The sequence below is a fragment of the Cetorhinus maximus genome, chromosome 25, assembly GCF_964194155.1.
Source record: "Cetorhinus maximus chromosome 25, sCetMax3.hap1.1, whole genome shotgun sequence".
Classification (NCBI taxonomy): Eukaryota; Metazoa; Chordata; class Chondrichthyes; order Lamniformes; family Cetorhinidae; genus Cetorhinus; species Cetorhinus maximus.
In genome coordinates, this window is record NC_135903.1 from 40,450,438 (window position 1) to 40,465,730 (window position 15,293).

Genomic DNA, 15,293 nt, shown 5'->3' on the forward strand with positions numbered 1-15,293 from the left:
TATAATATTAAATTGTTATTGCCATGAGTTTAATCATTGAAACCACTCATGATGGTGTAGAACTTTGTTCCTTCACATTCTTAAAACTAGATCTTCTATTAGTTTACCACAGAGTAAGTGTCTGGACTGACTTATTTGAATGATGTTTTGTGGGGAGGAAGAGGAAAAATGTATTTAGATTTTCACCTTACTACTGTTCTCAGTGCTGTTTGGAAATTCTTTAAGTACATTGCACACACTAATGAGCATGTTCAACTTCAGCTTCTGGCTGCATTTCAATCATGCAGTAAAAACATAATGATGGAAATAAATAGTAACTCCATCAGCATCTGACAAGAGAAAGCATAGGTCTCTGAATTGGGTAGATAACCTCTGGAATCAGAAAAATGATGACACAAGCCATTTTATAGGTCTGACAAAAACAAGGAGGAGAGACAATAGGTAAAGGTCAAACATTACAAAGAGCTTCTAATGCTTTAGTAGCATGTAAGCAGATTTCTTTCAAAGCTTGAAAGAGGTGAAATAGGTGACATAGAAATCGCATCTAACACATTAGAAGGTGAAGAAGTGGATAAAACAGCTCCAAAGTAGAAAAGAAGACATGAAATGTGAATGGGAAAAACAGGCAAGAATATGAGGGTGAAGTTTCTAAAGTCAGACCAGAAGGGTACAGGATATTGATGAGATACTAAGGCTGTACAATTCTGTACCTTCAGGGGGAACGTGCATGAGAGGAAATAGGGCTTTAGCATATGCTCAAAGTTGAGCTTGGCTGGAACAGTATTAGAAGCTAAAGATGGAAAGGTTCATGTGAGAATGGGAGACAAAGCTAGATTATGAGCCATAGGGTGGTTAGTAATTCTTGGGGGGGTGGAATGGAGATATTTAACAAATCAGTCAGCCAGTCTGCACTTGGTGTCCCCAGTATAGAAGTATCAGTGAATATAATACACCATGTTAAAATAAATACATATAAATTGATGTCTCACATCAAGGAATTTCAATCTTGCAACCTGATTAATATTCTGTTTGATTTGTTCCCTCCATTGTACATTAGTATTCTTGTTGTGATAAGATGGTTATTTTTCATGATATTTGGTTCCATTGTAAATGCACCGTGGGTTACTGATCCTGAGCAGGATGTTAATAGTTTGTTAAAATTCATGGGAATAAGCAATACCATATCACACAGTGTGAGATGAGTCCTCCTGGGGAAAAAATGCACACTGCGATTAAAGGTCCAAATCCAATTTATTATTTGGAGTCATCACTGCATCAAGCAGCCCATTTTAGATGTGGGTATAACATGTGGCTGAAACAAGCTGTCCAGTTTGACTTTAAGGGTAGCATCACATGAAGTAAGACCAAGTAATGGGAGTTAAAGCACATCCTCTGAGAACATTACTTTTGTTCTTCCTTCATCCCGTGGAGAGTAACTGAAGCATGGGACTGATTGCTTGGGACTGACCTATTTGAAACAATGTAGATTGGTTTATTTCCTGGCTTTAGTTTGTTTTGAGAAATTTTGAAGTATCTCCATATGAGGTCCAAAGAGATCTGTCTCCAGTTAATACCAAAAAGTGCCTCTAGGCAATCCCAAAACTGTTCCCAGTACCTCCCTCTGGATAATCCTAAGGTTTCACTCCAGTTAATCGAGGCCTGACCTAGTTAATTCCAAAATCAGGCTCTAGTTAATTGCTTTTAATTTCAACTTTCTGGTTGTCAAGCCTTGAAATGCGGTTTATTGAATTCAGCGTTTTATTTAGGCCAACTCTTTATAATAATGCTTTTTTTCTATCTTTGATCAGAAAGGAAAAGTGAAAGAAGCAGCACAGCGATACCAATACGCATTGAAGAAATTCCCACGAGAAGGATTCGGAGAAGATTTGAAAACTTTTCGGGAGCTGAAGGTGTCCCTGTTGCTGAACCTCTCACGATGTCGGAGGAAAATGAATGTATGTCCAATGGCCTCTTTGGTAAATGGAAAGCGCAGGGTGCTTCTGTTAAAGCTAAAGTGCACTGATTTCCTAACACATTAGAATGCTTTTCACTAGGATGAAAGATTTTGCCTAGCATTGTAGCCAGAATGCATGTATGTAGGCTTGATGGTGTCCATTTTGGGTGCATTAATATGTATCCCTGTGCATAAGAAAAAACAAATCATGCTAGTGAATATGTTAATAATGGGGGGCCTTTTACAAATTAACATTGCTGGTGCATATTTCTGGACTTAGAGGTCCAGGCATAGAGGTCATTGCCTAATTTTATGCCTTACTGGCCACAGCGTAAAGGGCTTGCGTTGACCTCTACCTGGATTCCCAATAATTAATTACAAATAGCTCTGCACCAAAAGGACTAATCCTAAATTCTTCCCCATATGTTATGCATGATGCCTTCTGTAATAATTCCCTTAAAATCAATATTTTTTTAAATCATGCAAAAAATAATTAACATTGCTAGTCAGTTTTTGCAATTTCTAAAACAAAGGACCAATGGTAAAGTTCATTTTTCACTCAAACTGCCAGTGCTTAATTAAAAGGGACCAGCATCTGGTCGTAACAACCATGTACAAGTGCAGCCACAGCCCGTAGCAACCAGTAAAAACCACAGGTGTACAGCAGTAAGCAAACACTGATTACAATAGAGGGCTGTTGTGGTAAGACTCTGAAATCAGGGGTTGGCTTCCATAAAGTGTTCTTGAGCAGTGTTGCAACCTGAAGAGGAGGAGTTTACCTTTTTGCCAAAAGCTACGGTTAATATTTGCAATGTCATGCCTTAGGAATGAATTTATTTCAAAAGAGGTTTTTACCTCATTGTCATAAAGTTTATGTAGCGGCTGAGCATCAGCAGGTAGTGTCTCCACTATTGGTCTCTGACATCTCTTGCTGAAAGCAATTGCTTGCTGACGACATTAGCAGGCAATACTGTAGGTGATTTTCTCATACATGATTGCTCTGATGCAATTTATATTAATGGGTTTTGTCCAAGGTTATAACAATTGTAACTGCATCCTTTGCTTGAATTATCATGATCAGAGTTTACATTGACCTTATGGTCAGGATTTTGAATGAGGAACTGAATTTGATTGTATGAGCCAGTTTAATTCAGTCAATTGGGATTGGGGGTAGCTGGAAATTATGGGCTTGGCTGTTGTCTGACATAACAGCTCCTGTCACTGCATAGCTGATTGACAGCTTCAACAATAACGCACCAAATGTCACACAACTGCATCTCGGCTGTTCAATTGAATTGGATGCAGAATGATATAGAATTAAATAGCGTAGAGTTTGAGAGCTTTCTTTCCAGTTTCAATTATGATGACAGCTGAATCTGTAAAAAGGAATATTTTGCTGAAGAGATTTTTGATGCTGCATATAAATTGCAGCATATACACTAACAAAGGGGATTGCGGGACGACAGTGGCATATTCAGGTCAATGAGTGCAATTGAGTTGTTCTGAGAGAATAACACTATTCTTCAATTTAAAAGAAAATCACATTTTTACATTTATTCCCCTCTCTTTTAAAGTTTCCCCTTTAGAATGCATCATTTCACAATAGATTGGGCAGTTAGGTAGCCTGCTATTCGTAATGTGGTGTTCTAGCTTGAAATTAGCATTCAAAAGCAGACTGCATTAAATCTATCTACATCCCTCCCTAGTCCGTGACCTTCACCCTGAAAACGTCCCTTGACAACATGATTGAGATCAAAGACTAGCCATGTAGGAAGTCACAAACGTGAGTTTGTGTGTTGATTACTCAGTGACAGAGCACCTTGTTGCACTCTCTAATTGCTGGTGTAGTCATTGACAAATTAAATTATGGGGAAAAATATGCTTTTTTGGGTTAGGGAAGAAACTTACATGCAGTAATGATGATCTGCTTTCCTAAATAGAGCCCCAAAACATCCTGTCATTTACTTCTGCCAGTTTGAAACAAAAGTTTGATAGTTTGTTCACTGCACTATAAATACAGCATATTACAGTTGGGTGATAAAGAACATTATGAAAGCATTACTCCTCCATATGACATCTCAGTGACTTTGGGTTAGACGTACCTATTCACCAACTATCAAGTCAATATTTTGGCTGAAACTCAGGCTGAGATTTTAGCAGAGTGTCATTCCTGATGTCGTAAGTGGAACTGAGCAGTGGTCCTAGTACTGACCCCTGGGGAACACTACCGTATACCCTCCGCCAGTCCAAAAAAACAGTCCTTTACCACAACCCTGTTTCCTCAATCAACTTTGTATCCATGCCACCACTGTCCCTTGTATTCCATGGGCTTTAATTTTGCTGACAAGTCTATTAAGTCAAATCAAGCCTTTGAAATTTCTGATTGCTTTTAGGCTTTTCCTGTCATCTGCTCATTAAGACCCAGCCAGATAATTAACATATATTAGAATGGGAGCCAATTACACTGTAGCCTCTTTATCAAATGCCTTTTGGAAGTCCATGTACACCACGTCAACTGCATTACCCTCATCGACCCTCTGTTACCTCATCCAAAAGCTCTATCAAGTTGGTTAAACACAGTTTACCTTTAACAAATCTATGCTGGCTTTCTTTAATTAATCCACCCTGGTCCAAGTGACTGTTAATTGTGTTCCAAATTATCATTTCTAAAAGCTTTTCCACCGCTAAGGTTAAACTGACTGGCCTGTAATTGCTAGGTTTATCCTCTAGAAGCACCCCTCTACCTAAGGAAGATCTGAGGACCAATACCGTAATTTCCACCCTTATTTCCCTCAGCATCCTCGAATGCAGCCCACCCAGCTCAAGTGCCTTAGCAACTTTCTAAAACCTTTTATTTTATCAATTTTTAGCCCATCCAGTGTCTCAAGTACCTCCTCCTTCCCTACGACTTTGACAGCATCTTCTTCCTTGGTAAAGACAATGCAAAGTACTCATTTTGCACCTCAGTTATACCTTCTACCTCCATGTAGAGATCCCCTTTACAGCCCCTAGTTGACCCCACCCCTCCTCTTACTACCCTTTTATTAATTATATGCCTATAGAAGACTATTAGGTTCCCCTTTATGTAAGTTATCATTCCCCCCCATACTCTCCCTTTGCCCCTCTTCCTTATTTTATGTGAAGTCATCTCCCTTAACAGTAATTATTTGCATGCATTACTTTGAAATCATTTTCCTCCACTTTTACAGGATAATACCATTGCATTGTTTACATCAGTTACACAGTGCCACCTCAGATGGCCTCAGTTTTCACCCTTCACTAACTTTGTTGCAGGAGAAACTTGTGCACAATGTCCATGAGGGACATGCTCCATATGGGAAATCCCCAATATCATGGGGCTTATTCCTTATTGGTGCAAACCATGAAGCTGATGGGGAAGCATTCTGCTCTTGCCATGGGAGATGATGAAATCTGGACACTGCACTGCTGCCTATTTAGTGATTACACCCTATGCCTTTATCACAGCATCTCTATGAAGTATCACACAGCCACAAATTTCCAGGCCCTTCTTTGCTTTAACTAATCTCCAGGGGATTATGCTCACTTATTGTTACCTTGTATCCCTCCACTCCTTTTGCCCTTGGATGGCAGAAAATTATAGCGAGGAGGAGAGGTGGAATTTTCTCCTGATCAACTTTAAGGATGCCAAAGATGAATATAATGAAAAGGGAGAGCTGCTGTGTAAAAAAGGATGAAGCTTCCTCTCTTCATCTGAAGAGTGTGTCAGCCTCCTGATAAGTACATGCCTGTAATGCAGGAAGGTTGATATTGCAGGGTTCTCCCATAACTATGTAAAAAAAACACCCTTTGTCATGAATGTTGAGTGTGGTTGTCACCATCATAGCCACAGAGAGGGCATTGCAGGCAGATAACTGGCAGTAGGTCTTCAGATACTAAGTGGCAGAACTCCACTATTGTTTTTTTGAATAAGTGCACTCTTCTGACAGACGTCTCCTCAGGTCTTCATTGGATGTTCTTTGTGGGGTAGGATAATATATGGTGGGGTGGGGGGGGCACTTTGTCCTCCAAATACTGCCCTCATTCCTATCTTGCACCATGATATTGATGCATAAAGGTATGATCATAGACAATACCATACCTGCTTATGAGTAACTTAATTGGATGGATATCACCTCAGCCCAACTGGTAGTCAGACTGAATGGAAACAAATTGCTGCAAAAAGTTGCTCCTGGCTCCAAACCTTTCTTCAGGCTCACAAACTCCTCACATCCGCCAGTTGCAGCTGTTCCTAGCAACTGCCGAACCATTCTAATTGACCTTAGTACACTGCAAAGATAAAAGCAAGAGATCTGAGGCTACAGTGTCATTGGCTCCCATTCTAATATATGTTAATTATCTGGCTGGGTCTTAATGAACAGATGACAGGAAAAGCCTAAAAGCAATCAGAAATTTCAAAGGCTTGATTTGAAAATGAAACACCAGTGGAAATGTCTTAACCCCATTTTTTGAGGAAGGATGTTGTTTTATTTGTCATAGATATGTTCAACATTCAGGTGCAAAGCTTCTGTGTAGCTTTCTCATCAGCTCTTTCTCTGATGTTTGGATTCGCTCTAGCCAAAGGACTATAAGCATGGTTCAGAAGAAAATGGTGGAATGAGAAGGATCACCTCTCCAAAGTATCAGGAATTCAGATTTAGCCAGATCTTCAAATATTTCATATTTGCTACCCCTCCCTTTCTCCCAGCTCAAAGATCTGACAGCAGTTTGTATGTAGAAGGTCAATACCAAGAGAAGTAAGAACTTGCAATCATTTGTGTTCCTTTTTGGACTTAGTTTATCCCAAAGGATTTCACCAATTAATCACATTTCTATGTAGCAAGATAGTTAACCATCATTGCACGCAGAAAGATGCTGTAATAACAGCTGATATAAGTGACCAGTTATTATATTTTCATGGTGTTACTGAGAGATGAATGTTGGTCTGACCGCCAGGAAAATTCTATACTCTTCTTCAAAATAGTGCCATGAGATATTTTGCATACATCTATAGAGGCAAAGCAAAACCTTGGCTTGCCATCTTACCCAAGAGATGGAATCTCCTGTTATGCAGCATATCACTAGTATTAAACTGAACTATCAACTTTGATTTGTATTCAAGTCCTGGAGTGAGGTTTCAACCCACAAATTCTTGAACTAGAGGTAAGAATGCCACTACTAAATCGATCTGAAATAGTTTGCGTATCTGCCACCTCATGACCTCTGTTTGAGATTGGCAGTTTCAACAGAGTTGGCTGATTTTGCACAATGAACCTGCACCGACTGGAGACTGAGTGAAACTAACCCTAACTGTTGTTGGAGAAAGGTGAATTTCATCCTTTAGGCTAACTACATTGAAGCTAGGTCTCTGGTGAAAGACATTGGGGGTAAAAGTTATTTTGTGCTGTAGTGTGAACCTGTAACTTTCATACACTTTACAATTTTCTGCTCCGTAATGGAAAGGAAAGTCCTACAAGCGTAAAACAGGCTCTGACTCACTATCGCTGAAAACAAAATTCATTCACCTCTCCAAGCAACCTACTCATGGAGCTAATAGCAGTTTGATCTTAATCCCCTGCCATGCAATAATGGTACAGCTGACTGAAAGACAGGAGTGTCTACAATCCAGGAGTAAAGCACAACCATTTCTATTTTTAAATATCTCAGAAACCAAATACCCATTAACAGCCTAACCAGGAAGTACATAAAGCTTACTGTAATTTAACATCTGGCTTGAGTGTAAAAAATCAAAATGATAAAATATTTAACTAGAGAAATGTTGAGTTGGTGAAGTTGGGGCCAGGAGGATTGGGATGGGGCTTGGGGTATCAAGAGTGCATTATCAGGGTTGTGAGTTTTAAGGTCATGCACAATACAGGAAGAAATTTGTTATTCTTGTTCAAGTTACTCTGTTTATTGTGTATTTTTGTACACTATGAAATTAGTATGTTTTCTTACAACACCTGCACAGCTGAAAATGTTGCACTCCTTTTAAGCCAAAAAAATGTTACTTTTATAAATCAAGAAACTCATGGCATAAATCAGAACCATGCTGTTACAGTTCTCAATATTTAAAAATTAATGGTTAAGTAATAGATTGCTAAAGTTATGTGGTTCTTCAGCTCAGAGCAGGGCAACTTGTGTGTGGCTACGCTACCTCATCACAGTTGAGCCCAAACCAACTCAAAACAGCAAATTGTTTCACAGTTCATCTTGGACTCTATTATTCCATCATCAGTGTTTTGAACATTACATGTATGGGCTGTATGTCCAGACTGTACAATCAATGCCACTTTAAGCTGAGCTCCTGCAATATTGCTGCTCATGACCCATACCAAGGAATTTAGAATGCTCATGATAACAGAATGTCTCCTTTTACTTTTAAAGTCATATCAGTGATGTATGAAGGCTGCAAAGAACTAGAAAATAATGCAGGTGGTGAATAGAGTAGCTGACCCTGTAATTGAATACTTGTGGTGGTAATAATCTCTACTGTGTCATGTCCGGGAATCCATAATTGTGGATCAATTGAATGTCTTGACTTGCAGTCTTGTCTTTCACGTACTACAGACTACCTTCAGTTTCTGGTGTCATGCAAATCGTCCTTTGTTGCTTGCTACTGAGACATTGTAACCTGAAAAATAAGAGGAGAGTGAGAAACATTTCAGCTGAAAGCTATTTCCAGTATAATTGTTACTGGAATTTTCCCCTCTCGGACACAGCACCCCAAAATCATTACTGTTTTATGTGTTATTTCTGGCAGGATTTTGGGATGGCGGAGGAGTTTGCAACCAAAGCATTGGAGCTGAAACCCAAGGCATATGAGGCATATTATGCCAGAGCTAGAGCAAAAAGAAGCAGCAGGTAAAGAGGAGAGAGAAAAAATGTTTTGAACGTGGGGAAGGACATGAGGCACTAGCTATTGAAAAATATTGAGGTGCTCGTCGTGTACTAGTGTTTATTTCTGCAAACCATGTTTTGCCATCCCTATTTAGTCAACAGAATGCTCAACTGCTTTATCATTTCTGCACTAAAATCCAAATTACAGCAGGCTGGATTTGCCAGAGCAGGGCATCTCATAGGGTACGCCATTGGCTAGACATTTTCCTGCAACCTTCATCTTGAAATCTTTGTGCACTGTAACTTGCTGAAAGTGTGATCTGACAACAGCAACAAGGACAATAGGACATCAGAGACCCTATATTGAACGGCAGGACCATCAGACTTACCCCTTAAACAATAAGAATTAAAGATTGAAAAAGGAGGAATGACAGTGAAATAAAACAGATGAATTAACTCAAATCAGGTACAGAAAGAGAAACAAAGGGGAAAAAAAGATTGAATTAAGAGAGGGGGGGAGAAAGACAAAAAAAAGTATGAAAAATTGATTAGAATTTTGCATTTTCCTTTAAATCTCTAAGAACAATTCATTACCCAAAGGAATGACACTCTACAATTTCAGTTCCCTTTCTGGACCAGAGAGGTTAATTTGTTATCATTAATAAGTAGCACTCTATTAAGAGGATACTTGCACTAATAATTACCAGACTTAACTTTCTGTGCTAAAAACAAAAAGCTAAAAGCTACTGCGGATGCTGGAAATCCAAAACAAAAACAGAATTACCTGGAAAAACTCAGCAGGTCTGGCAGCAACGGTGGAGAAGAAATCAGTTAACGTTTCGAGCCTTCACGGCCCTTCGGCAGAACTGAAGCATAGTTAGGAGAGGGGTGAAATATAAGCTGGTTTAAGGTGGGGGGGCGGGGGGGGGGAGAGAAGTTGAGGGTGTGGTGATTGTGGAGATAAGCAAGCAGTTCTGCCGAAGGGCCGTGAAGGCTCGAAACGCTAACTGATTTCTTCTCCACCGATGCTGCCAGACCTGCTGAGTTTTTCCAGGTAATTCTGTTTTTGTTTTAACTTTCTGTGCCATGTTTAACGTGAAAATCTAGAAAGTAAATAAAAATAATAGGATAAGTAAGGGCAACGTGCTGCTGATGTGAGCAATGGTGGAGCAGCATAAATAGTCCAGCAAATTCTTAAGATTTACAACTAGCAGCGTATGCCTTAATCCCCTGAATTTTCTGACCAATTTGCACATTAGTAACAGCATTCGTTGTCAACATGTCATTCATTTTGCATTCATTTTGCAGCCAATACAATGTTATAAATAATTGAAAGGAGACTTAACAGTTTAAAAAGTTGACTCAAGACTTAATATTAAGCATTAGCAAATATTGTTCAAGATAATTAATCATAGAAAAGATGCACGTTTTTTGAAAGCTGAACAGGCCTTTCAGTCCTCAGAGAATTAAATAAAAAAAATTCCTGATCAAATGTTGTTGTATTAGATAAAATACAGCTAATGTTGCATTAAAATCAATATGAAGTATGCTCCTGTTGTAGGGTGGCCGAGTTGTACTATTAATGATAAAGTTGATCTGCAGACACTTCTTGGGTGGAAACTTAAAGTTTATTTACAATATACTCGTCAGCAACTACACGTGTGCTTTCAACTCCAACTCCATCGCCACGCTGCTCAGATAGCCCGCACTACTCTCCTATTGGTTACTACAGATCATGTGATCTTGCCTAGCATGTATTATTCTTAAAGGTACATTACATGCTAAATAAAACCATAATTACCACATTCCTGCCTCTTTAACTCGGCTATACATTATATATACAAGTACATATTTTTCAAGACAACATGATATTTACACTGGCTAAGGAATTTATAAGTTCAACTTTTCAGGTGGTTTCCTGTTACGTATGGAATGTCGCAGCTCCACAACTTCAGATTCTTTGTCAGGAGCCCCCTTTTCCGGAGTTGCCTGAACATCAGGTGCTTCGGTGGGCACTTGCAGTTCTGTATCCTCAACTTTTACAGAAACATCAGACATGTCAGTGCTGGGTTGAGTATCCTCAACAGGAAACGCAGACCCAGTCATGATCACTGGTGGAACCAAATCTTGATGATTTCTCTCTCTCTCTCCCTTAAATGGTCCACATGTTTACAGATAATCCGGCCTTCCACCTCCACGTGGTAAAATAGAGGCCCAGTCACCACACTTATTTCACCTGGTAATCACTTTGATCCTTCCCCGAAATTTTTCATGTATACCGGCTCTCCCACGGTAAATTTCCTCTCACGACTATGCCAGTCGTATCTAGTTTTCTGGCTTCCCTGACTCCTTTCCACCTTACCCTCTAAATTCGGCATTACTAAGCTCAATCACTCCAGAGACAGCATTTCAACAATAATTCTGCAGGTGTGACACCTGTTGTTGTATGCGGGGTAGCCCTGTAATGAAAAAGAACCAGTTAGCTTATTCATGCCTGCCCTGAATATTTGAATGACCCTGTTGGCCAGTCCGTTTGATGAAGGGTGGTACAGTGAAGTTTTCGCGAGTGACACCGTTGAGGCTGATAAACCGTTGAAACTCAGCACTTGTAAATGCCGTGCCGTTATCGGAAATGATTACTTCTGGTCGTCTGTGAATGGCAAAACTCTGACATAGTTTCTTAGTTGTAGCAACCGCTGTTGGTGCCTTCACCTCATATACGCCCAACCATTTTGAATGGGCATCGACAATGAGCAGAAATATTGTTCCCAGGAAAGGACTAACAATGTGCAAACCCACCCATCTACTTAGCCACTCCCATGGGCGTTACGGAGCTGTCACTGGCAACTTTTGCAGTTGCTGACATTGCACTCAGTGCTTTACTAAACTCTCTATTTCACTATCCATCCCAGGCCAGCATAGATAGCTGTGTGCTATGGTCTTCATTCAGGAAATTCCTGGATGGGCACTGTGCAGTTCAATTAAAAGTGGTTCCCTTCCCTTTGGAGGAACTATCACTCATGCTCCCCACAATAAGATGTCACCCTGGCTGATTAGTTCATGTCTTCTGTTGAAGCACAATTTCATTTAGTCAGATACAGGCTCCTGTGACCAATCATGTAGCACTTGTTCTCATAGCTGAGAAATGACTGAGTCCCGATTTGTCCGATTCCTGATCTGTCGAGCACATACCGGCGAGGAATCTAAAAGATTTAACAGTAAAAAAGTTCCTGTGGAACTGGGACGTGCTCATCATTTTCTTGTAAAGGCAAACGACTCAGTGCATCAACATTTGCGATTTGATTGTCAGGCCTATGTACGAAAGTGTATTTGTATGCTGCCAGAATTAAAGCCCTATTAGTATTCCTGTATCTTCTTTCTACGCACCTTCTTCTTTCTAACGCAGACTTTAATCTCGGCCTTCTTTTTAACTTCACCGTTGGCCAGACTTCTCTCAGATGCAAACTCAACTTGTCTGAGCTCAGTGGCTGAGACTCCCAACATTTCATTATCTGTCTGCTTCTTGGAAAATTCTGGGACTTTTGTTCCCAAAGCCTCTTTGGCTTCATTTAGCTGATTCTTCAGCTTTTCCATCTCTTTTTTGTATTTGTTTGCTGCCTTCTGGAAAATCGAGCATTGTTGTGTCTTCTCTGCCAATTCATTCTTCAGTTTGTTCAGAGAAGTGCTGAATTCTTTCTGTTTCTCTTCATACTTTTCCAGAGGTACAAACTTTGACCTGAGGGAATCTTGCAGTGTGTGAAGGTCGTTCAACAGGTTTTTTTTCCCCTGCGAAGGTTGCTCACCTCGTCTCGAACTCTGTCATCAAGCAGGGTCTCTTGGAGTTTCTTCTGCTGTTCTGCCAGAGTTTTGCTTAAGACAGCCTGCATTTCTTCAGGTTGTTGAGTCCTTACACACTCCTTTTCCAAAACAGGGACGCTTCCAGCTTCCTTTTGGAATCCCAGTGGCCAATCGAGGTTGATTTCCCTTAGCCAATTTCGCCCTAGAAGGCTTGGTCCTCTAACTCTCAATACTAACGCTGGTAGCTATGCCGATTGGCTTCTATAATGGACAGTTACTCTGCTTGTGCCTTTTACTTGAATGGCTTAACCCGTATATGTTTTTTAGTTTGGCATCTGTTTCTTCTAAACTTAACTGATGTTCACCATTATTCAAATATCCGAAGGTATGTTCCCCATTTACTGTAGTGGAAGCTCCCATCTCCACTTCCATTCTAATAGGTTTGCCATTTACTTTCACTGTGATAAATATTAGTCCTGTCTTTCCAACTTTCAGATTAAACAACAAGTAAATGTCTGAATTTGTTGTTTCAGGCTCTTCTACACTGTAGATTTCATTGGGCTTCTTCTTTTGTTTACAAGCCTGCTTGAATCTTTCCTTGCACTGCCTCATCTTATGTCCATTTCTGTGACAATAGTAGCATTTGATTTTTTTAAACTGCCAATTGCTAAAAGACTGATTGTTTCCACTTCTATTAAAATTATTCTTTGATTTCGCTGCTAAATTATTTTTCTTTGTTCTTCAGCTAGCAGGAGCTGTTTCCCACTTCTCGGCAGAGTCTCGCTTTCTCGCGCCTCTTTCGGCTGAGGTTTCCCACCCGATGTGGAGGGCAGTGCCATTTTGTGCACCCTGTATTGCTTGTGAATCTCTTACTGCGCTTTCCATGGCCAGCGCTATCTTTAGCGCCTTCTTGAAATCCAGATTCATTTCAGACAATAATCTTTTCTGAATAGTGTCCTCTTTCACACCACACACTAAACAATCTCTGAGCATGTCGTTCAGAGTCGTACCGAACTCACAATGTTCCATTAGCTGTTTCAAATTTGCCATGTAGCATGCAATTGTCTCACCCAGGGCTCTATTTCGCGAATTAAACCTGAAGCTCTGCATCATGACCAAGGGCTTGGTTTGGAAGTGACCCTTCACGAAGTCCACCAATTCATTAAAATTCTTCGAATCTGGGGCACAGGGTGCCATTAAACTTCGAATCAAGCTGTAGATTTTGCTCAAAAGGCTCGCTCGCCTCTCCTCTTCCCCTGTAATGCTGTTCGCTTAAAAAAAGAACGTGAGGCGTTCTATCTATTGAGATAGGTTCAAAAGGATCGATTCTCCCAAATTGTGGCACTTTGAGAGGGGATAACTTCTTCAATTCTAACAGAGCTTGCTATTTACAATCACTGGGTGAGTACAGTGCCGATTTTTTTTTTAAACTTGATTTCTTCTGTTCAATCCTGTTTTATCCCGTCGTCAGTTTGTTGTAGGGTGGCCGAGTTGTACTATGAATGATAGAGTTAATCTGCAGACACTTCTTGGGTGGAAACTTAAAGTTTATTTTCAATATACTCAGCAGCAACTATGCATGTGTTTTCAACTCCAAATGCATCTCTACACTGACGACTCAGGTAGCCTGCGCTACTCTCCTATTGGTTACTACAGATCATGTGATCCTGCCTAACATATTATTCTTAAAGGTACATTACACACTAAACAAAACTGTAATTACAACAGCTTCTAAAGGCAGTTATAAGATCCTCTGCTACAAAGCAGTACAGTTTGGGTTTTGAAGGCACCCCCCCACTCCTCCCCCCTCCCCATCCAACCCCACCTGAGCCTGATCCATGTCATCCTGCAGAGCTGCTGACAAGAGATAAACTAATTCCTTGCTGTAAGAGAAGAGATTCCCCTTGGCTACTCTCTTACAGGCAAGGAAGGTGCATGAGAACATAAGAAATAGGATCTGGAGTGGGCCTTTTGGCTCTTTGAGCCTTCTCTGTCGTTAGATCATTCTACCTTAACTCCATTTTCCCACACTATTCCTGTACCCCTTACTCCATTAGGATCCAAACACCTGTTGACCTCTGCCTTGAATAGACTCAACAACTGAACATCCAGAGCTCTCTGGGGTAGAGAATTCCAGCGATGCACAACATTTTGAGTGAAATAAATTCTCCTTATCTCAGTGGCCTAAGTGGCAACCAAGGGGTTGCCTGAGTCCCTGAGACTGTGACTGCATGTTCCAGATTCCCCAGCCAAGGAAAAGATTTTCTCAGCATCTACCCTGTCAAGCCCCTTAAGAATTTTATATGTTTCAACAACTATACTCATCTCTCATTCTTCTGAACTCCTGGAAATATAAACCTAGTCCACTTAATCCTTCCTCATTGGACAGTCCCCTCATCCCAGGAACTGGTCAAGTGCTTGACCTGTGGGGAGAACAGAAAAAAAATGATTAAATTCTTCAATAATAACTGTATCCAATATGGAGTCTAATTTAAATCAGATATTTTACGTTATCCCTTACAAGCTATTATATTGATGCGATCAATTTTGGTTGAAATCTGTTATGAACAAGCCATAGAATATGAAACTAAAACTCCTTTAGCAGTGATAGTTTTGGCTTAATCTAGATGGCCCTCTAGTGGATCTTGTGTTTTAGCAACTGTACCACTTTCCCAAACTCCTT

General features: G+C 40.2%; 1 protein-coding gene across 2 annotated transcripts in view; it reads left to right on the forward strand.

Moving 5' to 3' along the window:
* Positions 1-15,293, forward strand: part of LOC144668069 (protein TANC2-like) — a 923,845-nt gene that overhangs the window by 883,561 nt on the left and 24,991 nt on the right. For both annotated transcript variants that reach the window (XM_078529835.1, XM_078529836.1), the window contains 2 exons: positions 1,809-1,955; positions 8,736-8,836. In XM_078529835.1, coding sequence (XP_078385961.1) covers positions 1,809-1,955; positions 8,736-8,836 — 248 coding nt within the window. The remainder of the gene's footprint in view (positions 1-1,808; positions 1,956-8,735; positions 8,837-15,293) is intronic.